Source organism: Corvus brachyrhynchos, unplaced genomic scaffold (genome assembly GCF_000691975.1).
Source record: "Corvus brachyrhynchos isolate BGI_N302 unplaced genomic scaffold, ASM69197v1 scaffold607, whole genome shotgun sequence".
NCBI lineage: Eukaryota > Metazoa > Chordata > Aves > Passeriformes > Corvidae > Corvus > Corvus brachyrhynchos.
Window position 1 is genome coordinate 105,916 of NW_008239055.1, and position 27,923 is coordinate 133,838.

Sequence of the window (27,923 nt, forward strand, 5' to 3'; positions counted from 1 at the left end):
AGGTCCTCTCAGCACAAATGGTGGGAACACTTCCCTGCCAAACCAGGCTCTGGCTGATGCCAAACTACTCCTAAGACTTTGGAATCACAACCCACTTTATGAAGCAAGGAGGTGAAACCTCATAGCTCTCTGTGCCCTGACTTCTTCTACTCCACATTTAAAACAATTTTTAAAGGGGCAAACAAGTCACATATAATTTATACTTTAATACAGAAAAGAGACCATACATCTGGGGTTCATACACAGCACAGGGAGCACTTCAGTACATCTAGAGTAAGACAGAAGTTGACCTTGTACTTGAAGTAGGTGAGCATGAGAGGAGGAAAAGCAAACACACTTAAAATTTGATTCAATGTTCCAATGGAACTCACTCTACTAACAAAATTTAAAATCCAAAATGAGTAATTACTTGGGAAAGCCAATAAACTCAGGGGGTGAGTGGTTAAAAACTGCATGGAAATCATGGGAGCTGGGTCTCTCCATCCCATGCTGAAGGTCCAGTTGATTGCACAGGGAACCACAAGCTCCTACAGGCATTGACAGTCTGTAACTCCCGAGAGGGCCTGGCGCAGTTTAATAAACTGTCTGAATTCTTCCAGAGGCCGAGCTGAGCCTGGGCTCAGGGACACACCCACTGGGATTTAGTTTGGCTGGACATGGTACCTTAGCTGTCAGATCCCAAAAGGTGCCATCGAGGTGCAACTCTCAGCACCTGATGTCTTGACACAGTCCTGAGGAGGAGCTCTGAACACCACCAACACTTCAGTTCTTAGAGCAGAACGTGTGGAAACCTCCAATTCCAGCTCAGCTGGGCAATACCAACACTCAATTAATTAAACCTGACTGCTGGGAAAATAAATACACACTGAAAAACATAATCACAGGGCCTGGGGGCCATCACTGCTGGGGTCTAGGGACAAGTTCCACCACTGCTGGGCTCACCAGTGCTTCCATTTGTCCTGGGGGAACAGCTCATCACCAGGGCAAGGAATGGGGTTGGTCTGGCCCCTGGTGGAGGTTCATGGTCCATGTGTCTTCCTTTCTCTACTACACAACAGCAATTCATCTGGAGCAGTAACGGAGTGTCTGCACATCACCCCAGCTCTGTGCAGGCACCAAAGGACACTTCTCTCTACTGACCCAGTGACACACAGAGAGGGGTTTTCAAAAGTAGTCAAGTGGAATTTGGGCATCTGAACCCCTGGGACTCTTAGGAGGTCCTGAAATCTTCCCATAGGCACTTCTTTTTAGGAGAAATCAATTTGCTGCACTTGGGAAAGAAGCTAAGAACGGAAACACTGAGAGAATGGAACCTGTATCCTTACTAATGGAAACTAAAATGTGCCTTAGCAGAGATTTGTTACTTGCAACTAAAATTTTCTGCTTGATCTTGTTATTTGCACTGAAAACCACAAACACCTTAGCAGCAACCAGCAGCAAACTTCACCGCTCAACCCACCATGCACTTGGCAGTCAGGAAAACAATACAAATTTGCTTGATGTTGCAGCCCCGCCAAAAAAAGGATTAAACTTCCTAGGGCCAGACTGATATCTACACCTCAATTTTGCCAAGTCTGATCAGGTAACTCAACACCCAAGTGATCCAGGTTTCAACACCACTGCCAGAGCAGCACTGACCTGAACCAGCTTTGTGAGGAGCTGTCCCTCTCTTTCTTCTTGAATGGTTTCAGCTTTTCTTTGCACCAGCAGCAAGTTTAAAAACTCTGATTTGCATGCACAGAGCCTTTACACAGCCATCAGAAGGGATGGCTTTGTGAGGCAGCCCTGGTCTGGGTGCCCTCAGCTCAGCTGGCAGTGCTGAGCTCAGTGTGTGCTCATCAGGGATTAAGACAGTTCCTACAGGGAATTCCTACTTCTAACTCCTACAGGGAACTCAGTGCTGCAGGAGCAGGACCAGGGAGGCTCCAATCTACCCGAGCTAAACCAGCCTGGAGGGTGCCTGTTCTCACAGTCACAGCTTTGTTGGCCCTGAACCCAAATTCCCAGAGCCTTACCTAGGTCAGGATAATACACTCAGAGGAGCAAAGGAGAGTTGTTCCCAGGTACGTGCATTTTCCCTACTGAGGGCTGGTTTACTATTGGTATTTCTTACCTGCCTGACAGCAAAATGGTCCAGTCAATTCCAAATTGGGAAGAAAGTAGCTGGCTGTTTAAAGCTGCAGCAGCAGCTCCTTGGAGAGTCTACAGCAATTCTGACTGACTAAGGTTGATGAGACCAAGGATTTTACTCAGGTAGTAAACTGGGAGCTACTCCATTGGCTTTATTTGTCTTAGCAGGGGGATGGAGAAGACAACTCAAAGTCTTCAGCATGCACAGTCACTTCTAGAAAGCTTCTTACATCTATTTGGCTATTAACAGATTTACTTTGTTGGTAAAATATCAGCTACAGTCTCTTTTGGGTTTTCCTTCAGCATGATCTACTCATTTTACTGAACTTAACAGAAAACATCCCTAAAAACAGTGATTCCATCTCATGGAGAAGTATAGATGGGGGATTCCTGTGAACAGGCATACGCTTCCTATGGAACTGCTTCCTGCTTCCCTGGGGCAGCAGTACACCACGCTGGATCCAAAGCCAGGTGGCAGTGCAAACAGATTCCTCCACACTCAGAGTTTTGCTGTCACGCTGTGCTACATTTCTGCTGGTTGACAACAATATCAACTGTCCTGCTTTGATGTTTTGTGATCCTCACAAAAACAAAGTTGTGCCTAATGGTAAAGGAAAGCTTTGTCTTGACATGCCCAGGATTTCCTCTCTCATGTCAAACAAGACGTTTCTACACACTTGTGCTCTTCTCTCAGAAGTTTAGATAAAATATTGAGCACCCACAATCCACAAGCCTTTGTAGTAGAAACAACAGATCATTTCTTTTTGTCTGAGGAGACGTTGCTTTTGATTGCACAATTAATACTACAGAGTGTGGCTCTTTATTAACATGCTTGAAATACGACAACGTAGTAAGAGCATGAACGAGGATAAAGCACCTTGCAGGAGTCTGTGTCCCATCACCTGGGATGAAACTACGGCGAGAGGTTCCCACATCCAGCAGGATTCTCCACCCTGAGCCACTCTAATCCGGTAGATCATTAACAACCATTTGGGAGAAGGGGGCATTCAGCCTGTCCAGTTCATCCACTTGTGGGGGGTGATGCATTATAACCTCGTGGTCCTCTGAAACATCATCCCCCACCGTGACCAGGTTTGTCAGGGATTTGCTCCGAACACACTGGAAATCAACGTGGCGGCTCTTGCCCTCCTCCTTCTCCCAGGACATTTGGATGAACGGCCGCTGCACGTAGTTGTAGATCACCTCGGAGCGTCCGCCGGGCCTCCTCTTCACCTTCTCTTTGCAGGTGGGATACCCTGGAAACACAGACAGCCAGTCAGCTCCACTGCACCTCTCTGACTCACAAAGTGCCAATAGGATTCCAGAACATTCAGGGAGGAACGACTGTGGGGTCAGGGTGAGACACACACAACTCAGTAGACAAATGCTCAGATTCCAGACAAATGCTCAGATTCCACATTTAGCATTACTGGCTTGCAAAAGACTGCTCTCTTTCCCCCTACAAAGGAGTCCTGGAACGCTGGACATCCTTCAAGAAACAAAACTTAAAGCTCCAGGAGCAGGTCATCCCTATGTGCCAGAAGATGAGCCAGTGAGGAGGAGAAGGAAAAGGGGGCAGACAAATCAGGAGACTATGAGGATATTGTGAGGTTATGTGGGGAGAAAATGAGAGGAGTCAAGGCTGAACATGAGCTGAGATATGCCCAGGTGGGCCACAAGGCCAAGGGCACCTGGGCTGTACCAGCCATGGTGTGTCCAGCAGGCCCAGGGCAGTGACTGTCCCCCTGTGCTGGGCACTGCTGAGGCACCTTGAGTGCTGTGTTCAATTTTGGGCCCCTCATGACAAGAGAGACATGGAGGGGCTGGAGCGTGTCCAGGGAAGGGAACGGAATTGGGGAAGGGTCTGGAGCTCCAGGAGTGGCTGAGGGAGCTGGGAAAGGGGCTCAGCCTGGAGCAAAGGAGGCTCAGGGGGGACCTTGTGGCTCTGCACAAGTCCCTGACAGGAGGGGGCAGCCAAGGGGGGGGGTCAGGCTCTGCTCCCAGGGAACAAGGGAAGGGACAAGAGGAAACAGCCTCAAGCTGTGCTGGGGGGATTTAGACTGGATATTAGGGAAAATTTCTTCACCTTCACAGGCTGTCCAGGGCAGTGGTGGAGTCACCATCCCTGGAGGGATTTAGAAGACGTGTGGATGTGGCTTAGCAGTGCTGGGTTAGTGGTTGGACTCAATGATCTCAGAGGGTTTTTCCAACCTAAATAATTCCATGGTTCTCTGACAAGAGGGTGCAGCACTGTGTGTAGTCAGTCTACAGGTGCTGCACAGCACCAGCCATTCTGTAAGCAAACACAGCTACTATAAAAATAATAAAGTCTCCCAGGATAAGGCCCAGCATTCTGTAAGCTCCCTAAGGGAATGTTTGGATCAGTAGGTGGAAGCATTTGACTCCTGTTTCCTGTTTACTTATTCCTAAGGAGATGAGTCTTTCTTGTACATGTTATGTACTTTTTACTTTCCTTTAACTTTTAAGCCTCCTGGCCAATTTCAGTGGAACACAGTAGAGGTGAAAGAAGAACATGCTGAGTTTTAACTGGTTTCATAAAGATAAATGTAAAACACAGAGTAAACAAGGAAATGCCTGGAGTCCAGAGGAAACCAGGCTTTACTGACTGTGGAGTCACCTGGTTCTGCATTTCCCCTGCTGAAGCAGCAATTTACCTTCGATGCCAATGCGAATGTTCTTCAGGCCCCGTTCCTTTAACACAGCTTTTGCCACGTCCCGGTTCTCGATGTACTTGAAGAATCTGTACAGCTTGGAACTGTAAAGGACTTGAGAAATAAAAAGGATTATTAGAATCTACGACGAGGAACCTTCTCCCTAATTCTGACGTGCCCTGCTGTGCCAAAAGTCAGATGTGGTTTCCAAGAATTACTTCAGGTGTCTGTTCTCCTCATTGGGATTAATTGTTCTTCCTTGTGGGAGGGCAGAGATGCACATCACAGTCTCGATAGACTGGGTGGTGATGGGAGTGTAAAGCAAAGAGTATTCCCTCACTAAGGAGCCAGGAAAAGGCTGAGGGGGAGGCAGAAACAGAAGGAAAAGTGCAGTGAGTGCTGGGATCAGTTCTAACTAGCCAGGCATCCTGCCTCCAGCAGCACCAGCTCATACACAGCACACAAATCAGGGCTCCATGTGCCAGCATCTCCTCCTGGAGGAAGCCAGTTTGGGAATGTGTCCTTTCCTTATGGCTGGGTGTGTGTGGAACACAGTGCAGAGCCCTTACTTTGTGAATACTCCTCTCCCATGGGAGGTGGATGATCCTCATCCCAGTCCACAGTGTCTTCATCCGTCAGCACGACGATGTGACACTCCCGCTCCCCCTTCCTCGCGCTGTCCACCATGATGGGCAGGATCAGCTCCTCCAGGTAGCTGTCGAACTGCTTGTGAGCCCCGTCATTGGAGAGCTCGTGTAACAGAGCACCTGAGGAGACACAGATCACAGGAGCTTTGCTACACTATGAAAATATGTCTCAGCTCTGCACTTCCCAGATCCATCCGAGAGCACAGCCAGCATCCTTCTTCAGACAAAATGCTCAACATATGTTCAGACACATCGACAGCCTCCAGATCCAGAACTGGCAAAATCAGAAGTGCAGACTGCATTTCAAATGGGATGCAAATTGTACTGCAGAACCATTCCACTCCCATTAAAAACCCACCAAGCTCCAATCAATACAGTGAAACAGTAACAGACTAAATAATTAATTCATTATGATACTTAACTTGAATTTCCAGCAACAACCTCTGCCCTTGAAAGTACATTTTGCTGCCTTCTCTGTGATCACTCACCAGAGAACAGGGCAGGAAATTCCACCCACATTATGATACCACACACCCCATTTTGGTAAAGTGCCTTTCACAGACCTGCCAGTGTTAAAAGTACTTTTTTTGCCAGCATGCCCACCAAAAAGCTACTCCCAATCAAATCCCTTCATGACCAGAAATTCAACTACTTTCCAGATTGGGTATCCTTGGTTCCTGCTCTGCCCATCAGCCTTTATCTTAAATTATTCATGACTCTCCGGTACATTTTGGATAGGGGTTATAATCCTGCTTTTAGCCTTCATTTTGTTGGCAGTAACAGCAAGCTCTGCTCAGCCTCCGTTACAGAAAGAGGCTAAAATGTTTATAATTTGCTTTTGGATCAAGGTGCCTGTGTTCTGAAGGATTCAGTCACTTCACTTAGGATTGAAGCAGCCAAAAGGAAGCTTTTTAAATGCAGCTTGAGCCCCAGAGAAATCCACATGTTCATGCTTAAACTAAAGCACAAGATGAAGAACTGCACTGAATCAGGATCAGAGTGCTCAGTGCCCTGCAGATGACCTCCTAAGAGCTGATTTCTCTCCATACTTACTTAAATCTTGACATTTGATTGTGTTGAAATCGAAGTTTATGCAGAGGTAATCACACGTGTCTCGAAGGTCTGGGATGGAAATCCCATCAGGGCAATTAATGATTCCAGTTTTGTAATAATCCTGTGAATAAAGGGACAGATTTTGGAGAGAAAAATTAAGACATCTTGGACTATGATAATTCTTAATTAGTTCTTTGTTTTGTTTACAAATGGAGAGATACTGAAGCTATTTATAGCTCTGTGAACAGTAAACCAGCCCTGCTTGTCTGAGAATCTACGTCTCTTTGCAGATCCTCTAGGGTCTGATAAATGATGAGCTCCAGTTAAAACTTTTCCATGGCACACGGTTTCATAACATCTCATATGCAATATGCATTTATATGCAACCACAGGGTCAGGATACAGCTCAGGAATTACAACAGCAGGACATAGAAAAGGTAAAAGGCAACATCAGCAAATATCTGAAATGTGGACTTATACCAAAGCCTACAGTATTTTTTCTTTAGGAATCACAATGCAAAATGTAAAAACAGAATGTCCCAGGGAGTGCAGCTGCCTGGAGATGTCTCAGCTGAGCACATGTGACAAACAGATTGTTTCCTCCTTTTCTCCCCATCTGCAGAGCCGCCCTTACCAGCACGGTGCGGAACACGGCTGAGCTGATCCCTTCTGCGATCTCGTACTCGCCCTTCTCGTTTGGCCTGGTGAAATTGTATTCCCTGCCTGGTCCAAACATTCTGGAGAGGTAAAGAACTATGTAAGTGCACAAGACCATCGAAATGTATTTATTTCAGAGACAAACAGGTGCTTTGGGGTTAAAAAAATTCTTCCCTGTGAGGGTGGGGAGGCCCTGGCAGAGGCTGCCCAGAGAAGCTGTGGCTGCCCCTGGATTCCTGGGAGTGTCCAAGGCCAGGCTGGACAGGGCTTGGAACAACCTGGGAGAGGGGAAGGTGTCCCTGCCCATGGCAGGGGGTGGAATGAACTGAGCTTTAAGGTCCCTTCCAACTGAGGCCATTCCATGATTCTGTGGTGAAGCCCAGCAGTCACACAGAGATACAGTAACTTAAACCTCCACTCCAATCTCTTCCATAGTAAATAAGGACAAGAGGAGGGCTGGCCTCTGTTGCTACGGCTACTGCACTCTAAGGAACAAGCCAAAGGAACAGATCATTCAGTCCTGGGGCAGAAAACCCCGACAATAAAGCCCTTGCTCTGACCTACACCAAATAACTCCACATGGCTTTTGATGCCTTGTTTTACACAATAAGCCATGCAAGGGTCACTGACCCGACAGAACCCTTTGGTCACGGAGGGGGGAAAGTGCTGGCAATACAGCACACAAGGATTTCTTGGTGCAGCAACAGGCTCCAACCTCTCAGCAGGAGCTGAGTAACTTCTCTTTAGGGAGAGTATCAAGGGGTGGCAGCAGGAGGGGATGGAGCATTATCATATTCCCCATTCAGGAGGAAGGTTATCAGCTGAGGACAGATGTACTGCTGACAGACCAGGCAAACACTTGGGGAGAAGGCAAAAGTAGACCATGTTTGGCTAAAAGTGTGCATTTTTTAATTGAAGTGGACCAAAGGGAGACTTATCTAGAGAACTACCACCTCTCCATCTGCTCAGGTCTTCTGGGCCTCACTCACAGCCAAATTCTTACTGAGGTCACCGTGTGGAATGTTTATTCCATTTTGAAGAATTTTAGACTGTCTTGAGGTACCTTGAAAGTACCGGCAGTGACCCACCTTCCCAGCATGGTGTCAGGGTGAGCAGTGAAGATCTGGGGATTCACTGCAAAGCGGGTGCCATCCACCACCAGGGTCACTTTCTCTGGAGCTACTGTCTGGGAAGTGCTGCTTGAAGACAATGCACAGCATCCATGGCGTTCCTGGGTATTAAAATATTCCAACTGTCTCTTATTTCCATCTGGGATATGGCAGCTGTGAGGTTCTTCAGGAGCAGACAGCATGCTACTGATCTGGGGACTTACTGGGCAAGTGTTGTGTCGGCATTCAGAATCCAAACCTGAGGGACACAAACAAACATTGCAAGGGGAAGAGAGGATTTATTGAAAAACATCATTTCATAGTAACACTTCCTACTGAAATGAGAAAACTGAGTCATGCAATAATTAAGGATGCCAACAGCCATAACTGTCAGGGTAATGTTATATGACATCAAACTGGGCTGTTACTGAATTGAACCAGCAGCTGGCTGTTTTGGTGAGCCATGATGCTTAATGTTCCTTGTTAAAGCAAGATGGATTCAGGTGCAAAGAGCAGGAGCACAGGAATTAAGCAAGGCCAGAAACACAGACCCAGACTGCTGGCAGGACCCCCACAGGAAGCTGAGCAGCAGCACACACCTCACCACAGTGGTGTAAGGCAGCAGTGCCCAGTGCCAGTCTGTGGTGGGCACACAGGACTGCCCCGGTGCCTCCAGTGAATCTGTTCAGGGACAGCCTCAGGCCAGCCAGGGCATTCCCATGGGATGGGTTCCAAAGATGCTGAACTCTGCTGTGAACTTGTGTCCTTTAGGGCAGCCTGGCACAGGCAAGGCACATACTCCCCAGTGCAAACTGCCTTGTGATACTGGAACATTTTCCGAAACAGAACACCCCTCAAAGCCCAAAAAATAATTTCCCTTAAAGGCTACAAGGTTGAGGACCTTATCCTTACCCTCAGTCCTGGGAACTGCAGGGCTGTGACCTCCTAACACAGAACTCTCTTCTGACTCATGGGCTGCTACAGTTCTGTTTTCCACAGGACAACTGGACTCCAGATTTCTCAACCAGTCTGTGCCCCCAGCACAGTTCCCATTCATGCTGGGCCTCCGTGCTGTGAGGAGTTGGTGGCGTTTCCTAAGAGAAGAGCTGGAGAGAGAATCCAGGTTGTTAGTTTTGGAAGAAACTCCCAAACAATGAAGTTCAAATCCCTGTATCTGGTACCACAAGCAAGGTGCCTCAGGCTCAAAAGGCATTTCTTCAGGTATTTAACTGTGTTTCAGAGGCTTATGGTGCTAGTTACGCCCCTACCCTCACCTAGGAAGAGAGGAAAAAAGCTTTTAAAGTAATGAGGGGTCTATTAAATCTATTTAATCTACAGACCTTCACTTTTTTAAAGCTGAGTCTAAAGTCACTGATGTCTTTAGATCGTACGTATGTTCCTGCAAATACCTTCCTGGCAACTCCTCCAGACCTCTGGAGCCCTTTAGAAATGTTTCTATTCTTGACTCCCAGACCTGGCCAAATGAACTCTATAACATGGTTACAGCCTGCAATATAACATTTTCCCAGTTAACAGCTCAGGCATTGCCTCTTAACCACTGAGGTTTGACCACGAGGTTCCTTGCTCCCAGTCATTGCTTGGTTTTGGTTCTTTCTTCTTGATTTATCCTGTGCCATCACACAGTGCTCCCCCCACTATTTAACCCAGGACAGTCCCACAACAAACACTCGTACGGTGCAGAATGGCCGTGGCTGGAGCAGCCCCACACACGATGCTTTAACCAATGCCACTCAAATCTGGAATGCTCTTCCAGCATATGCAGAGACACCGCTCCCATTTTTTCCAAGTGAAATTCTTCCTCCTTGTTTCTATCTTTAAGACCCACTTCACTCCTCTGTATCTCCTAGCATTTATCTTGCCCTGGATAAGAACCAGCTCTCCTTTCTTGGCATCAAGAAAGCGATTTCCTTCCGTCAAGTGTTTTCCTTTCACTCTCTCAAACATAAAACACCAATTTCCTCATTAATGATTTTTTCCAATTTCCCCCCTGCAGAACAATTGTCCTGTGTCTTTCCCTTGGATGAATGAAGACTGCAGGGCCTGTGGGTGCCATCTCTGACGCCTGGCAGAACACTGCCACAGCAAAGACAAAGCAGATAGAACACAGCACCAATAAAATAGCAAAATGCCAAGTCAGAGTTGCTGAGTTTCTGGCCAGCACCTGCTGAGGGTCAAGGCCTTAATGAGCAGTTCAGTGGTGGGTTTCAAGCCCATTGTTACTGGTGGTCTGAATTAAGCATTTTACTCTTAATGAGAATTTAAAAAAGGAATAACAGCTCATTCCTTTTATTCCGTAAACCCAATTTGAAGTTGCCAACGTTATTATATCTGTATATTTTTAGAAAATCTGCTGCTTACACATCATGTGATGGTCATCCAAAGGAAGATTTTTGGCAACAACAAAACCATTTATTTTTTTAAAGGCTCTGGCTGGCAGGACCAGCGACACAGGGAGCCCCCAAGGGTCATCTCAGTCCCAGCAATCTGAACAGCACCCGGAGCATTGCCTTCTCCTCCGCTCTTACCAAAATACCCAGTGTGGTAAAACTCGCTCTCCCCACACCTTCCAGGCTGCTTTCCTGTCCTGGCTGCCTGGAGAAACCCCTCAGCAGTGCCACCAGAAACCCAGCAGTCCCTGTGAATGCTGCCCAGCACTATCACAGAATACCTGGAGTTGGAGAATATCAGTACGAGAGTTGGCCTCCCAGCTGCTCACAGGACCACCTACAACTAAACTCTGTGACCAAGCATCCTCCAGGGAGAATCATGAAATACCCTGAGCTGGAAGGGACCCACAGGGATCATCAAGTCCAGCTCCTGGCCCTGCACAGACAGCCCAACCATCCCACCCTGTCCCTGGAGCTCTGGCAGCCTTGGGGCCATGCCCATTCCCTGAGGAGCCTGTTCAGTGCCCCAGAACCCTCTGGGGGAAGAACCTTAAGAAGAACATCTTAAGTGGGATGGACCTGGTCACACATGAAGAAATCTTTTACGTGAGCAAAGGTAACACAAACTCCCTGTGAACAATCTGAGCAATCCTCTGCCCTCTTCTCCCATGTCAGAGCAGCAAAGGCGTGGCAGAAAGTCCAGCAGTGCCGGGCAGTGGGACAAAGGGGTGTGGAGGTAAACCTAAATACGAAAACCTACATACTCTAAAACACCCTGGAGGGGAAAAGAAGCCCAGTGGAACAAAAAGTCAACTATTCCCCTGTTTCATAGCACTGATATTGTGAGGAAATGGAATTTCTCAAGACTGCAAATATTAAAGTATTCATAGAACTGATACTGTGATTTCAAACACATTCATGGAATTATTACACTGTATATTTTCACCCTGAGATTAGGTCAGTTGCCTGGATCGTGACGCTGGTAACACCAAGGTTGTGCATTCAATCCTCTGAAGAGCTGGACTTAATGATCTTTGTGGGTCCCTTTCAACTCAGAACATTCTGCAATCTGTGATCTGAACCAAAATGCTTTACAATTTGGTAACTGCACTGAAAGCCAAAACCTGTTTTTTAAAATGCAGTTTGATTTACTTAGGGCAAAATATTTTGAGATGGGGAAAAGAATACCCTTGTCGAGCAGATACATAATCATAACCCTAACCCTAAGGGAAAGCCCTCAAGGGGAGTCATTCTCGAGACTTGCCAGCTGTCAGGAGGAACCCCAGAATGCTTTGGGTTGGAGGGACCTTAAAGCATCTCAAGGGACACCTGCCACTAGCCCAGGTTGCTCAGAGGAGCAGACACCACACTGGGTTGTGGCTCAGGAACTCTTTTCCCCCCACCTTAACTTTCCTGTATTGAAACAATATCCCTGATAAAACTGATGCTACCATGCTCACCAGGGAACAGAATATGCTCTGCAAGCTGACAAGAACTCCATTAAGAAAACAAGACAAGCATAAAATTTACTTCTTGGGCCTCTTTTCTTCCAGGAGTGCTCAATTGCTGCAGCTCTGCCAACAACCTCCTCTTGTGGTGCCTGAACAATCTCTTGATTATTTAACGCGTTACTCAGCAGAGAGGAGAATTTAGGCAGGAAGTCAGATCAATAAGCAGAGTATATGAAGGCAAAGAGCAGCTTTATCCAGGGACATTTAGACTCCGTAACTTCCCCAGAGCTCTGCTTTACAAGCCCCATTTAAGTGATGTCGAATAGCACGAACACCAACAGACTGAATTTCTCAACAAGCAAACTGGCTTGGGTGAATGTTGAAATCTTTGTTCATCACCTCAAGCTCTGAATTAAATGCAGAGACCCTGCACACCCCTCAGCAGAGCCCTTAACAACAGCAGCTCAGAACTTATTTACAGAACACACACCAGTTAGGCAGGAACTACAACACATGAATTTTCCTTTGGCATTTCCCCCGTTTTGCTGCTTAATCTGCTAAGCAGGATTGGTAGGGAAAAAACACCCCAGCTGTTTGACACCCTCCTCCTTTTCTGTTACACTAAGTTGAGCACCAGCAAAACACACTAGAACCAGCTGCTCTTTGCAATGTGGTGGCTCTCCCCAAGCATAAGATCTGACTTTCCTCTTTCCTGGAAATGGAACATCCAGTCCTGCCCATCATCTGACCCTGCTCAGGCTGATGGCATTTCCCTGTCTCCTGGCCCCTCTTGGCCTGCCAAAATCCTGCACATCGTGTGTCAGCAGAATTGAGGGAAATGAGAAAAGATCTTTTGGCACATCTGGCTGGTAAAATAAATCCCCAAACTGGTCATTTAACGTGACAAATATATTGCAAACACACCCAGAACCCAGTGGGGAAACAAGTACATAAAGACTTCAAGGCCAAACTCCTGCCTGACCAGCTTACAAATGTCCTGGTTTCCTTTCATGCCCAGGATCAAGGCAAACTACCCGTGGTGAGAATGAATGCCTATAAATAATAATTAGCACTATTCATCTTCAAAGCTTTTTACAAATATTAACTGCTCATTGCTCCTAAGAGCCCTGGGAAGCACTGCAGGGAAGTGTTTTATGAGAGAAAACAGGGACACAGAGGAGGAGACCTAATCCTCAGGATCAGAGCAGCAGGCCCACTGCCTACTCAGGTGTTACTCTGACTTGTAGCACGTTCACTGCTCACCTCCCTGGCCATGCACCAGCAATTCCCCTGTGCTAGCAGGACAAATAGTCCCTGGTTACCAGAGTCCTTAGAAGGCTCCTTCCATGCATGTTCCCACCCTTTGGGAAGAGTAAATTGGCTGGTACCACAGAATGAACAGGCAGCCTGATGTCTTTCCTCACTTCTCTGTGGTTTGTCTGTGTGCTCAGATCCTGAAGGATCAGGTAAGGACAAGTCCACAGAGGAGCTGAAGCCTCACAGCTGGATTGTAGGAGCTGGGCAATGAGGAGCAGCAAAAGCCCCATGTCACGTTCAGCACTAAAGATCAGAGAAAGAGCTCCTCCAGCCAGAGAAAGGCTGGGATTTTAATTGTTTTAACGGGACTCAGTGTCAGAATCAAAAATCAAAATTCCCATCTGGCTCTGGCCGCTGGTTTTGCCGCACTTGGAGCATGGGGGCCCCTTCTTCCTCTGGAACACAACAATGTCAAGAATGAGCTGTGCAACTGCACAAACATCTCTGCTCTCCAGACCCTGTGCTGGTGGTCCCAGTGAAATCATCTCTATTTGAACTTGACTAGAATCTTGTCTTTTGTTGAGGGAAAAACATGGAAATCATATTTAAATTGTTTTTAATCACAAAGTGGAAACACTTTTATTTAGCAATGAACCTTTGGCACAAACAATTCATGCTGCAAATGCTTTGCAGAGATAAAAAGGCTGATCCTTGTTCTTTGCAATTTGTAAGTAGGAAGTGTTCTGGAATGTAAAGAGGCTGGGATGATCTTCAGCACGTTATCCTTCCCCACCCTAAGGAATCTGAGGCACATCCAAAGCCACTTCCCAATGCATACAGTTCTCACCCCACTACTGGAAGAGCTAAATGGCTTCACTTGCACAAACCACCATAAACAAGGTAATGTGTGCCACGAAAAGAAACTCAAATACTGCAACATGGCCAGCAAGGAAAACCCATTTAGATATAGCACATTTATTAAGCAAAAGAAAACACAAAAGCATCAGTACAAATGTGCTGATGTCTCTACTTTTTATTTATTGTATTATATAAATACAATATTTTATTATCTTTATAAAGATATACTCCTTATCCTTGGAGTTTTTTTTAAAGAGCCATTATAGAGTATTTTAGGTATGAAGAACTTCACAGAGACTTCGAAGAAAAATAATGAAAAGCCTAGCTGCCAAATCCATTGAGGAGTAAAGCCCTTGCTAAAAGGTCTGACAGCTTATACAGGGTCTCGCTGTCATGTGGCATGCCAAGAGAGAAGGTGTAAGAGAGCAAAAATAGTAGAAATGAGTGGCTTTACTTCACCATTTGGTTTGCAAACGGTGGGGAAGGACCAGCAGTGAGTGAATCAGCTGGTGAACAATCCTCCCCTCTTCCTAAACCACAGCCTAACCATCAGGACTGAAATAAAACTCCAAACAACTCATTTTTAAGGTGACAACACTCCTTTAAGTCTACAAAAACATTCCCATGTACAATTATTCTCAGAAATATGAGCAAGCAGGAAACACGCGTACGCAGGGTGTGCCTGACCTAATTCCACAGTCCTACACTTAGAACAAGATGGATTTCTAATGGAACTGCACGTCTTTCCACAATGGCTAAAGCCTGGCTTTAATTTCTGTCCTGGTTTAACCCCAGATGGCAACTGAGCCCCAAACAGCCATGTGCTCACTGTTCCCTGGTGGGATGGGAGAGAACTGGAAGAGTAACTCATGGGTTGAGATCCTTTTAACAGGTAAAGGAAAAGAGAGGGTTGTGTAGAGACCTCACAACACCTTCCAGGATCTAAAGGGGCTCCAAGGCAGCCAGACAGGGACTGCTCATAAGGAACTGGAGTGACAGGACAAGGGTCAATGGCTTCCCACTGCCAGAGGGCAGGGTTAGATGGGATATTGGGAAGGAATTCTTCCCTGGGAGGGTGCCCTGGCACAGGTTTCCCACAGAGCACCTGTGGCTGCCCCAGCCCTGGAAGCGTCCAAGGCCAGGCTGGACGGGGCTTGGAGCACCCTGGGAGAGTGGAAGGTGCCCCTGCCCATGGCAGGGGGTAGAACAAAATGAATTTTAAGGTTCCTTCAAACCCAAGCCAGTCTGGCATTCTATGACTCTATAAAAGCTGTGCATGCAAGTAAAGCAAAAAAGTAATTCATTCTCCACTTTTCATGGGCAGGAAGGTGTTCAGCCATGCCCAGGAAAACAGGGCTCCATCACTTTGGAAGAAAAACACCATCACTCCCAACATCCCCCCCTTCTTCCTTCTTCCCCCAGCTCTAAACACTGAGCATGATGCCATAGGGGTGGAATATCCATTCCTGGCTCAGCTGGCCTGGCTATGTCCCCCCAGCTCCTGTGCACCCACAGCCCACTGGTGGGTGGGCAGCAAAAAAGGTCGTGGCTCTGTGTGAGCCCTGCTCAGCAATAACTGAAACACCCCTGTGTTATCAACCTTTTTTTCCAGCAAAAATCCAAACCATGGCACCCCATGAGCTACTCAGAAGAAAATTAACTTTCTATCAGCCAAAACCAGCATGAATTCTTAAAATATCTTCTTAGAATATGCCAAAAGTTTCTCTAAACATAAAAGCAGAGCAACAAATTAGCAATGATTGACTTCCTACTCTGGAGAGAAAAAGGGCAATCTCATGGGTTTAAGATAAATAAGGAGAAGTGTTTCCTGTACATAAGGATTAGGGGAATCACTGTGAGGTATAAACTGCAGCAGGGAATGCAGTATGGAGATAACAGATCTCCCCATGGCTGCTAACATTGGTTAAGTAAAAAAGCAGCCATCAAACTTGATATGAAAAATTATAATATTGACAAGTAGGTAGCAATGCAACTTCTAATGTTCATAATAACTATTTGTTTCTGATCATCAGATGGAGACTTTCCCAGAGAGAGAGAAAGAGAGAAAAAACAAACCATTCTGCCTGTCAGCTCAGTTCAGCTGCAATAAAAATTTCCCAATTGCAGGGAGGCACTCCAGAGGGCTGTGCAGAGTGACAGGAACTCATCTGGTAGAAAGAAAGGCAAAAAGTGAAATGTTCTCCTCTATTAAAAATTCAGACCAGACCTGATGCCTCATTCTGTAACTGTGAGGAACTTAAAGCTCATCCAGTCCCACCCTCTACCATGGGCAGGGACCTTTCACCATCCCAGGCTGCTCCAAGCCCCATCCAACCTGGCCTTGGACACTTCCAGGGATCCAGGGGCAGCCACAGCTGCTCTGGGCACCCTGTGCCAGGGCCTCCCCACCCTCACAGGGGGGAATTCCTTCCCAGTGTCCCATCTAACCCTGCCCTCTGGCAGTGGGAAGCCATTCCGCTTGACCTATCACTCCAAGGTCTTGTCCAAAGCCCCTCTCCAGCTTTCTTGGAGTCCCTTTAGGCACTGGAAGGGGCTCTAAAGTCTCCCTGGAGCCTTCTCCTGTCCAGGTTGGACATCCCCAACTCTCCCAGCCTGGCTCCACAGGTCCCTCACAACCAGGGAAATCGGCATTTCCAGGCTGAGCCCCAGGCACTGCCCTGTGCACCTGAACCAACAGAGATGCTCAGGGCAAGGCGAGACTTGGCAGGTGTGGGGTTGCCACTCCCTGGCACCTGTGGATACACCTGGAACACTGGAGAACAACATGGAAGTGCATTCACCCGGACTGCACCAGAGAGAAAAACATTAACTGCAGCCTTTACATGCTTTTCACAAACCTCCTACTGATCCTCATTTCTTTTTCCCAACACAAACACAAGCAGACAATAAAAGCTGATTTATAGGTTGAACCAGCACAGGCACATGACAAAAAGCTTTTCCCTTGTTATGAAATAACACTATCAATATACAGAGGATTCGTTTTCCATCTGGCATCAAATGATAGATGGAAAATAATGTCCAGCAGGTCTGATGCAATGCAGGACAGCCTGAAAATGCTGGCAAGAGACAGCAAGGAGGCTGATGAAATGGTTGATTGTTTCTCCCATTCTGTGCATAGTGCTGCACTGTTAGCAAAGTTTACTGACTTAGTCATTTACTCGAGGCTCAACAAAAATCCACTGTTTCTACAAATGCAATTCAAAACTCCAGTTGGCAATATGAGTTTAAGGGTTTAACACTGCACTTGCACACCTTGATTTAAGACCCAGGGTTCACCAGGTCCTTCTGTCACCACCAGTGCTCAGTTTATGCACTGACCTGACCCCTCATCAGTGCCCCACACTCACAGCATCTTTTCTTTTGCCAATTTACAATCACCAAGACTGATACCTGCAGAAAAATAATGGAGATTTATTAACTGGATGTAACCCATTACAGACTTTCCCCCGAAATAGGAAGGTCACACCGCGGCAGCCTCATCAACAGGACAGATGAAGTGCATCCAGCAATGTCCCACCAAGGGAACAGAATTCCTCACCAAGGCAACAAGTTACTGCTTTTTTATTCCCCTCCCTCTGAGACCCAGGATATTCATGTTAAAGAGCAAAACCAAGCTAACTATAAAGGGTATTTCCTCACAATACTGGAATAAAGACAGTAATCTGAAAAAGTATATTTGATCCTCATAAAGAGCTTCTTACCACTGTGGCAATGGCAGCTTTGCCAGTGCTATCTGATTAAATTCAGCAATTTAAATAAAGCTGGCTATGCCCATACAGAATACACACCTCCTTCCTTGGCAGAAGGTCAGAGTGGGCAGATCTGGTCAGGGAAAAGGGAAAAAAAAGTTCTGGCGAAAGATGAGCTGTTGCAAATATAAGCAAGATATTTTTCTCTAGAGACAGGAAAAAGCAATGTTCCTTGCTAAAATAGACAACACTGAGCTAAATAAAGTTTTAAGGCAGGTGACACCTATGAGTTACACCTTCTCTTCACCTGTGTTAAATGAAGCTACAAACAGTTACGTGAAAGCCTGCAACAGGAGTAAGTGCTGCAGACAACAAAGTTTGGCTGTGTTCTCTGTTCTACCATTTTCTGGAAAAGTACTTATAAAGCTTTCAGAAAATCCCACACACTTCAGCAAAGCATAAAAGCAAGAGCTGTCTTATCCCTTTGGATTTAAAAAAGCTTTTATTTCTCAACTTTTGCTCTTAGGCAGTTAAACCAAACTTGGTTCCAAATTCCCACGATTTCAATTCCTGCGTTTATATTCTGAGAAGTCCAGTTTTTCAATTATAAATGCAGAAAACAGCATAAGGACAAGAGTATTTCTGAGGGAGTTCTGCCACAGAATCTGATCCACTTGCAACCACCAGAACTTCTGAGCTGAACTGATCACCCACATTTCCTGGTGTACCTCTGGAGCAAACCCTGTGCCAAGCGCCCCTCACTTACTGCCGGCTCATCCGTGCTCAGTGCTCCCTGCACCACGATCCCGAAATCCTGCTGGAGCAGAGGGAAGCACCAAAGCACAGCAAAGCTTCGGGTTTAAACTCTTTGAGCAGCGATGGTCACTCCCCCAAAACCCGGGCGGCTGATTCATGTAAATATTTCAGGTTAAAAGTCCCTCCAGCTGATTCATGGAAAGTTTGAATATAATCTGTGCGGTAACAGCTTAAAGTCTCCTCTTTTCAGTAAAAGCCTCCCGAATCTCTCTCTCTCTCTCTCCAGATTCCTTATTCAGGCAGTTTTTGCAGGAATTGTGCGGTAGAAAAGGCTCAGTTTTATTAAACCCTTGAGGCCATTTGGTAAAACACCTGCTGCCACATATCCCTTAGACAGGAAGAGCAATTAGCCACCAGAATTTTTGGTTATGTACATAAATACGTGCACATGGATTCCCAAGCCCAGGAGTCCTAGGACTTGGGCCCGAACAAATTTACAGTAACTGAGGATACAATGAGTTATTTTGACACATCAATGCATTGCTAAAGAACCCAAATAAGAACGACCACTTTCCTTCCGTGCTCAGGTGCCATGGCCAAGGCATTACATGTTTATGGAATCTGGAGATGTTACCCTCTGTCAGCCCAAATATTAAATCAATTTATTCTATTTCTTACCACTTTCCCCTAAGATACAGCTGGATTGCTCAGAGACTTCTCTGAACACATTTTCACAAAACAGCAGAATTAAATATATCACGTATTATCAATTATATATGATTTTTAATGCAAATAGAGTCTAAACAAGCAGGAAACTATTTTTCTCCTGACTCACGCCAGTGATAAAGCACATTTTCCTGAGAAGTCTGAAAGTGTGAACGAAAGATGCCTTTAGAGGGCTCTTGATTAAAAACAAACCAAGCAATACAACACAAAAAAAAAAAATCCAAGTTGTCACTAATTTACTAACTTTTGTATGCAAAAACTTGTTATTACTTTTAGTTTGGGGGCAAGATTTTATTTTTTTTTAATGCCCAATTATCTCACCTGTCTACATACAGGTACAATAAAGCACCTGTGGCTGGTAAAAAGGCTGGGGGAATGTGAACATCAAGAGCCTCTAATCACCAGGAGGTGATGTCCCACACCAGGTGAGGCTGGTGGACATCATTAGGACAAAGAACAGATTTATATATTTTTTAATATAATTTATATGATTTGTATATGTATAATTTATGAATTAGCTTTTATAATTACCCTCTGTGTGTTTACCACAGCAACTGTCCACTGTGGATCTCTCGAGATGAGCATTGGTGTATTATCAGTGTGTTTTGAAATACACAAGTTTTAATTAAATTAATTAAAAATTAAAAATTCAGCAGAGACAATATCCAGCCTAAACCAAAACTCCTCTCCTCATTTACAGAGCTTTTAGTTCACTACAAAAAGTTATCTGACATTTCACACGGCAAAAAGCACCTACTTGGTTCTGACTCTTATTTTAGAAAGGCTGCGAGCAGCTCAAAACTCCACCTTCCCTCTCTGGAAGGGATCCCAACAAGTAACAGCTCACTCATTCCCAGCTCATCTGCTACAACTCTGCCCTACAACTCCAACTGCCATTCATTTCTAACCAATTGCACGGCAGCAGCTCGGAAAACTAACAATAGATGGCACGTTTTTGAAAGCTGAATGCAGTTACAGGAGCTTTCAAAATAATAACAATGAAAAAACTCAAACCAAACCCAAGAAACAAACCCAGGGAGGCTGCAATGGAATGCGATTAAATCTGCAAGGAAATACTGCCACGTTGAGAGAGAGGTTCAGACTCCAGGTCCAGCAGCAGTTTGTGTCCAGTGTGCAAGGGCAGAACCAGGCTTGGCAAAGCTCAGGTGTCCTCACCCAGCACTGGGGATCTTTCCCAAAGTCTGGGATGATTCAGGCTGGCATGGGGTCCTTGCCAGGGGCGCTATCTGCCATCCCCACGGGGCACTGCCCTATCTCACCACAACAGCTGCTGGAAGCCTGTTCAGATAAAGCCACAGCTGAATTTTCCTGTGGAAGGGCAGAGATGCTCCTTTGTGCCTGAGTGCCTAAGGGAACATTATCAGTGTTGTCCTTAGAAACAACAGAGTTCTCCGAATCAGACGCATGGTTTAATTCTCATTAAGAGAATTAAGATACAGACAATAAGAAAAAGCAAAACAAACATAAGGCTCCTTTCACAGTGCAGCTGCATTAGTAACTGCAAGCAATACTGAGTAATCCGAAACCAAAATAAACACGGCAGTTTTATTTAGCACAATTACAGCTCTTTGGAAAACACCTCCTGATTTATTTTGAGGGAGGCAAGAGCAGGGGCTACAATTTCATCGAGGTGAGGCCAACCATTAGCACTGGCAATTCATGTCAGCAGAGAACCTGATACCTTATTTTCAAGAACTGAAAAACTCCATGATTTCAAACCAACCAAGGTTTACAAGGGGACACTGGCAAGACACCTCTTGCTTTGTTTACATGCCTGGATAAATATTTTACATGTCAAGCATAGTTATAACACTTTCTAAGAATATTCCATTACATTCTTCTATGACTAATAATTCTTCCACAAAAATATTTGGCTAGTGCTGTGTTACAGCAAAATTAGCCAGGAACTGGAGCCATATTTTGTGGGAGTAAAAATGGGAAAATACCACAAAAAAAATATACAAAATTGAAAAAGCAGAGAAGATGCCTATTTCAACACACATAATGAGGTGTTTGTGCTGAGGCAAGGTGCCCATCTGGGCCATGGATAAGGTCACTCTTGAAAGGGTAAGTTCTAAAATTGAAGTGTATTTCAGAACAGGCCCCTCCAGCTTGTTTTTACCTTGACAAGCAAGAACTCAACAATATTCTAGCCAAAACTGTAGCTGGTTTCTTGTCTATCTCAAAGATAACATGCAAAAGAAATGCCAGGACTTTAAAACAATTATTTATTTCAAGGAAATGGTCTTCAAAGCCTCTCCTTGTGAGGAATATTCACTCTCCTTCTGAATAATCCAAGAGATTCTCAAATAAATTAGCATATTCCAGCAGTAGAGCTTATGCATGATTTTAATAAATCCTTAACAAGAAGATAGGTTTTCCTATAGAGTCTGCTAATTAAAGGGTCTATAAATGTCCAAAAGCAGCTCCTGATGATTTCAACTCAGTCCTGAGCAGATGTGACCACACCATGACATTTCAGAGCTCTTAATGTGGATTGCATGAAATGAGGTGGCTTTTGTCAGTCTGGCTGAAGACACAAGACATCACCTCTTGCTGCTAAACCTAGAGCACGTCTGCCATGAGCACAAGTCCCAGCAGGCCCCGCCCCAGCAGGGGAATGTTTCCTCCAGTCCGGTGTGCCAGGCACGGCCTGGGCAGCACAAGGGGCTGGAATGCTCCTTGTCAGGGCTCCAGCTGCTCCAGGAAGAAGTAAAGCCTTTAAGGCTCATGGCTCTCAATCCAGTTCACAGGAGGTTTTGTTTTGAGTTGTTATTTTTACTTCAGCTGTGACAGCCTTCTAATTAAAGATAGCACTTAGTGTCTGCAGCACACAGGGTGAGAGGCTGGAGAACACTCTATTTTCTGCATTAAGAATTGCTTCATCTCTCAGAAATGCAATAATTCTACTCTTCAAGTGGTGAAGTGGCATTTCCCATAGCTGTTTATAACACCTTTAAAATGCTCTTGGAATGACTTAACAGCACAAAGTGAAGACACACAGAGGTGCCACAGCCATGGCATATTAACCAATTTTCTGAAAACAATTGATTTTCAAAACCAGCTTTTAAAAGGAGAGGCCCATGATCTTTGCAAAGAACATTTTGTAATAGGGACATCTGACAGACAGGACACCACTTAAATATAGCATAGCCCTAATGCACAAAACTCTCCACAGCTTTATCAATAAACAAACCCAGTTTCCCCCTTGCTTGGCTAGCACAAGGTAACAGAAATCATTAGACTGGTTTCACTTCAGTATCTTGTGCAGTGCATTCCCAGCTGACCTTCTCTAACCCAGCTGTTTATCACTCTCCTTGGGCCTGACAGCAAAGCTGCACGTGAACACAGCTCCTTGCATCAAATACATCATTTTGGTCTTTCTGAGAGCCACCTTGTTCAGCCCTGCAAGGGGACTTCCATCCCCAGAACACTGGGAGCAGTGACAGAGCAGTCACAGCACCCTTCCCACAGCACCCTTCCCACCCCACCCAGCACGTCTGACCATGGCCTCACCCTGAGCCTGAGGTGGGACAGGAGCAGACACGCTCCAGCCCCATTACTGGATGTGAAACAGGAGGGAATGCTGGGAATGAGAAAGCTCCTCTCCCATGTGCCCAAGAAGTGCTCATGATCAATATTGTTCCCCATTAGTGCAGCATCCAAATCGATGGCTTCGACCGCACTCAAAGGGAGGTCTGAAATCGCTGTGCAGCACAGCTGAGTCCAGGGATCAGCAGCATTTAGAGTAAAAGCTAAAACCTGCCTAGTCTCAAGTGACTCAAACATCAGCTAATTTACACATGCTTAGGATGGACCTCAGCAAAGCCTGGATATGGGCAAAACCTTGTGGTCTTTAGGTGCTTTACATTAAAGCTGAATCACTTCTCAAATATACCTGAATCACCTGATTTGCGCATGACTGAATAATCTTATGATTTTTCATATTTGTTACTTGGTCAGTCTGAAGGGCAAAAGAAAAATTAGATCCTATAGAAAAAGGCCAGGTTGTGCTCATATATAAGAGAGAAACTCCATGGATTTAAGAAATCAAATTTTAACAGCAAATCAAAACCGGAAATTTTAATAATCTCTATTTCTTTTCTATTCCTTAGCTGGACTCCTTTCCCAACACAGGCAGTAAAGTCAGCCTCTGACACCTGACCAAGGACTTCTCAACAAGCATTAGACTACAGGGAAGTCTGCAAGTGCCTGCCGGAACATTTCCGTCAATGGATTAGGGAACTCATTCATAACCACCAACTGCCACAGCAGATAACATTCCAGACAGACGGAAGCTTTTCTGTGGGTAGAGATTATGTAACACCACGCTTTTTAATCCACTGGTCCAGAGGAAGAAGAGATGAGCTCACTTTCACAGAGGTTAAAGCTTCCTTACTCTGTTTTTCTCCGTTGTTTGCTCCAGTTATGTTGAATTAGCAGATGATACTGAGCACATGAACTGAGGGACTTGGAAAGTCCACCCCGCTCATCTCCAGTCCATCAGAAACTCTGCTGCTGCTGCCATCAGTTTCTCCCTTCCTGCCTTTTCCCTGCTCACATCTTTTGTGGACCTCTCACTCCAATTTATCTGAGTTACCAGAATAACCTGAGAACTGCAGTAATTCAGTTATAAAACAGGCACCACTTAGAGAAAAATAATGTCAATGATTATTAAACTGAGCAAATCGCTCAAACTGGGGCAGATGCTTAATCCTGGCAGTTTACAGGACATCCAATGGCATCATGTGGACTCACAGATTCATTTCAGGTGACCAGCTGCTGTCCCAGCACAGCGAGCCACAGGGTTGGGCTCCAAGGGACTCAGCTATGCCTTCTAGATCAGGAATTACATTTATTGAAAACCCCTCTTTTATCAAACATGGCCTTGTTATTTACATCTGCCTCATCTGTTTTGCAAAGCTATGTTGCCAAAACTTTGCATACAAGCCATGTGGCAGCAGCAATCATTAACTGTTACACACCACTTCTCATTGCTGTCACAAGGTTCAGTTCTCCTGTTTTTATGGCTGCCAAGCTCTGCTTCCTTCTGAAAACTTCCTGATTCAATGGACTAAACTCTGACACCCCACACAGGTCAGGGATGTCACACTGTTTTATGGGAGCTGGTCGGGAACTGCATTCATTTCCCAGTTCTCGGAACACACGCTGTTGCCACTGAAAGCATGACTGACTAATAAACTCTAATCTAGACTATTTGTCCACAAATTGCAGAGGCAGACCTGACACAGAGCTGTGCTTTCATTTCTCTATCTTTAGTCCATTTCCATCACCCCTTCTTTATTGCTCCTTTTGGCTACTTCTGTATTGAATGCCAGGCAGCTTTTTATTCTCACAGTAAATAGCTGAGTAATTCTCGAGTCACTCTGACAGAGCGGTATATATGACTTGTTACATTTTATAGTTCACAAGGGTATTTCTATATTTGTGTGTTCAGTAGCAAAACCAATGACTGAACATTCGTGCTCCCAGGAGCAATCCATGGATTAACACCACTTTTAATAGCTGCACATAACACATTTGAGGTTGTTCTGAGGGCAAGAAGAAAAAAACAATTGCAAATTGCAGAAGAAATTACTGAATGTTGAGCTTCAGCAACTGCAGCCCATGTTCAGTGCTGCTTCCAAGTCTAACAGACATTGATTTTCCTTCTCAATTTCAGGCCTATGCTTATGGACCAGCTGCCCTTCAAAAGTCCTTAGTCCTCTTTTGTACTCCAAAAAGTGGATCCAAAGCCCCCAGGGGTCTGTGTAAAGTCTCTGCTGAGGCTGGAGGACACATTGTGACTGCAAATTAGAACTGGAACAAGACACAGGAGGAGAAATGGTTGTGAAAACTGATGGAACAACACAGGCAAGGCAGGTCCCAGGACTTCGGCTACTTCAGCACCTGTAATTATTGCCCTGTACCACTCCCAAAACACATCCACCTCCCATTACCTGGATTACAAGTCCCTGCTTCTCTGTACTGTCATGGCTCAGAACAGAACAGGGAGGCTGTTCAGCAAACAATTCACATGGCAAGGCCATCCAAAAGCCAGAGACCCAAAATTGTACCAACCTTGGCAAAGATGGTCCAGCAGTGCTACCCGACTGTCATGTTGGAATCAGAGGGGACATTGGGACCAGAAACCTGAAATCAGAGTGGCTTTCATCAGCAGCCTGGCCAGGTCTCCCCAAAAACCAGATATTACAATCACATTGTTTCTATAAAAACGTTAATGTTAGCAAATTGGTAATTTCTAAACTTTATGTTAGCTCTGGTTATGCTATTTATGAATAAAGTGAAGAAAAAAAAAGCTGATGGCTCCCCACCCTTTTACATTTTCACCCACACAAAAGGTGTTACGTTGCTTGTCTGGATGTGGGTTAAATTAGCCAGTAATGATCCTCTGGCTAAGTTCACTTTTTATTAAGGAACTCACTTAAAAATCAGGAGATCCTTTAGACAGCTCAAGTGACCTTTATCAGCAGGCACCAACTCAGCATTTTTCTTCTAAAGAAAGAGCTCATTATCCACACACTCCTCTGGGATCTCCAAGCAGAACACAGCAGTTCCAGAGTCCATCCCAAGGTGAAAGCTTTAGGGAGACTCACTTTGCATTCATTAAGCAGGATTTGACTTTCTAGAAGGAGGAAGAGTTCCTGACAGTGGCTTTGGCAAGCACAGGCACCAAACAGAGAGCACACAGGTGCTATTTCAGGGAGCGCTGCAAGGCTCCTTTCCCCAGTTATTTGGCTGCTGAGCTGGCCTCTCATCATGCAGTGACTTTCCTAACAGACTCTGCAACTCTTGTGATGCAATTATTAATCCAGTCCCACTGCTGGGCCAATGTCCCTTTGCAATCACAGCTTCTGGCAAAGGGGGACGAAGGTGTTGTTAACTACAGCACTGGAGCCTTATGGCAAATTCATTACAAAGGGTGAAATGTTATTTACTTTTCTCTACACCCGAATTTTCTACTTATGGGTTTTCAGGTAAAAATAGCAAGACTTTTAAACAATATTATACTTCAATTCTCCTGACTGCACTGCTACTCAGTGAACTGAACACTTGGCTGCCTGTCACGGGCACATGGAATGAGTTCAAGATGAGGTCGAGTGACAAACACATGGCCCAAACTTGGGGCTGAAAGCATCAACCAAGAAAATGAGATGTTGATTCTTACTTCTCATGACCTGTAAAGACAGACTGAGTCACCACACAAAAAAATGTTACAATATCCTGAACAGAAAACTCCAAGCAAGTGGTTATGAAACCTCTTGGATTCTCAGAAGGCAGGACTGAACATGCCAAAACACGAAGGTACTTCAAAGAGACTGAGGTAATATCAGATTTATGATCAAATCAGCTGAAGTAAGAGGGTTTCTCAAGTCTGATGGTTAAAAATACTTTGGGGATGCAAATACAGATTACTGGTGTGCAGAGCTCGGGTAAGGCCATCTCTGGAGCACAGGAAAACAAAGTGTAACTTTGAGTGCTTTTATACTGGACACATCCAACAACCCTAGATGGATCTTAGGTGATACATTTCTGTTAGCACAACCGGTGATGAGGCTTCTGGAATTACTGTCTTATCTGCCACTCCAAGAACTGTCTCAAAACCTTTCCAGAAAATCAACAACCCAAAGAAACTGAATATGGGGTTTTCTCTGCCTGTAGGTACATGCAATGTACATCAAACAGCTCAAATGACTTTGCTACTTGGTTCTCACTACTGTTAAGAAGGATAGAAATAACCAGTTTGGTTCTTTCAACTACAACTTCTTCCAGCTGCCCCTGCAGCTTGACTGAGCTCACTGAACTCCACTCATTTTTAGAGAATAACTACAAAACAGAAAGCTTTCAAAAATAAAATGATGTAATGAACTACTACCAGAAAGATCATTCCTTTCAAGCCCAAATCAAACACAAAACTCATCCCCTTTAATTCTGGCAGCAGAAGCCAGCATCAAAAGATATCAAAAAGCATTCCACGTGCTGCAAATTTGTCTGTCTTGAATCAAACACCAATAAATCAGCACATGCCTACTTCCATGATAGCAGAACTTACTTTAACCTGTCCTTAATTGCTTTAAGATAAGCTGAAATTAGTCTAGACACAGTCTTCTGTGCAGGTTGGTCTACATAAACTGCTGCATTTCAGCTGTAAGATCAGAACACAGATGTTATTATGGAAAATAAAGACAATTGTTGTACAGGCTGCTTTGCAGAAGAGCATTTGTTAGTGATGTAAATACAGAGTTACGTTATAAACAGGGCATTTATTTTAGTAAAAGGTGACTGCTTCCCTAAACAGCATAAATAATAATAAAGGCACATGGGAGTCCAGTCTGAAGAATAATAACTCTGACAAGCAGCTTTGCCTACACAGTAACCCACAGTTCCTGACCCCAACAATTCACTGTTTTGATGCTCAGATCACTGAAAACACTGCTGTGAACTGA

The 27,923-nt window shown here is 45.1% G+C and overlaps 1 protein-coding gene across 4 annotated transcripts; it reads right to left on the reverse strand.

The window, feature by feature from the left end:
• Positions 1-186: 186 nt before the first annotated feature.
• On the reverse strand, positions 187-27,923 carry KCTD20 (potassium channel tetramerization domain containing 20). Of its 4 annotated transcripts, XM_017739115.1 has the most exons (10): positions 27,530-27,923; positions 25,537-25,608; positions 16,319-16,410; positions 9,181-9,374; positions 8,248-8,527; positions 7,137-7,239; positions 6,503-6,623; positions 5,372-5,569; positions 4,806-4,916; positions 187-3,386 (listed from the first exon to the last, which is right to left on the reverse strand). In XM_017739115.1, the coding sequence occupies exons 4-10, from the start codon at positions 9,323-9,325 to the stop codon at positions 3,094-3,096; spliced, it is 1,251 nt and encodes a 416-aa protein (XP_017594604.1). In that variant the 5' UTR covers positions 9,326-9,374; positions 16,319-16,410; positions 25,537-25,608; positions 27,530-27,923; the 3' UTR covers positions 187-3,093. The 4 variants fall into 4 exon arrangements, with proteins under 4 accessions (XP_017594604.1, XP_008635772.1, XP_017594605.1 ...); XM_008637550.2 differs by lacking the exon at positions 16,319-16,410; XM_017739116.1 differs by lacking the exons at positions 16,319-16,410; positions 25,537-25,608; positions 27,530-27,923 and adding an exon at positions 18,719-18,807 and having other exon boundaries at positions 8,248-8,390; positions 8,493-8,527.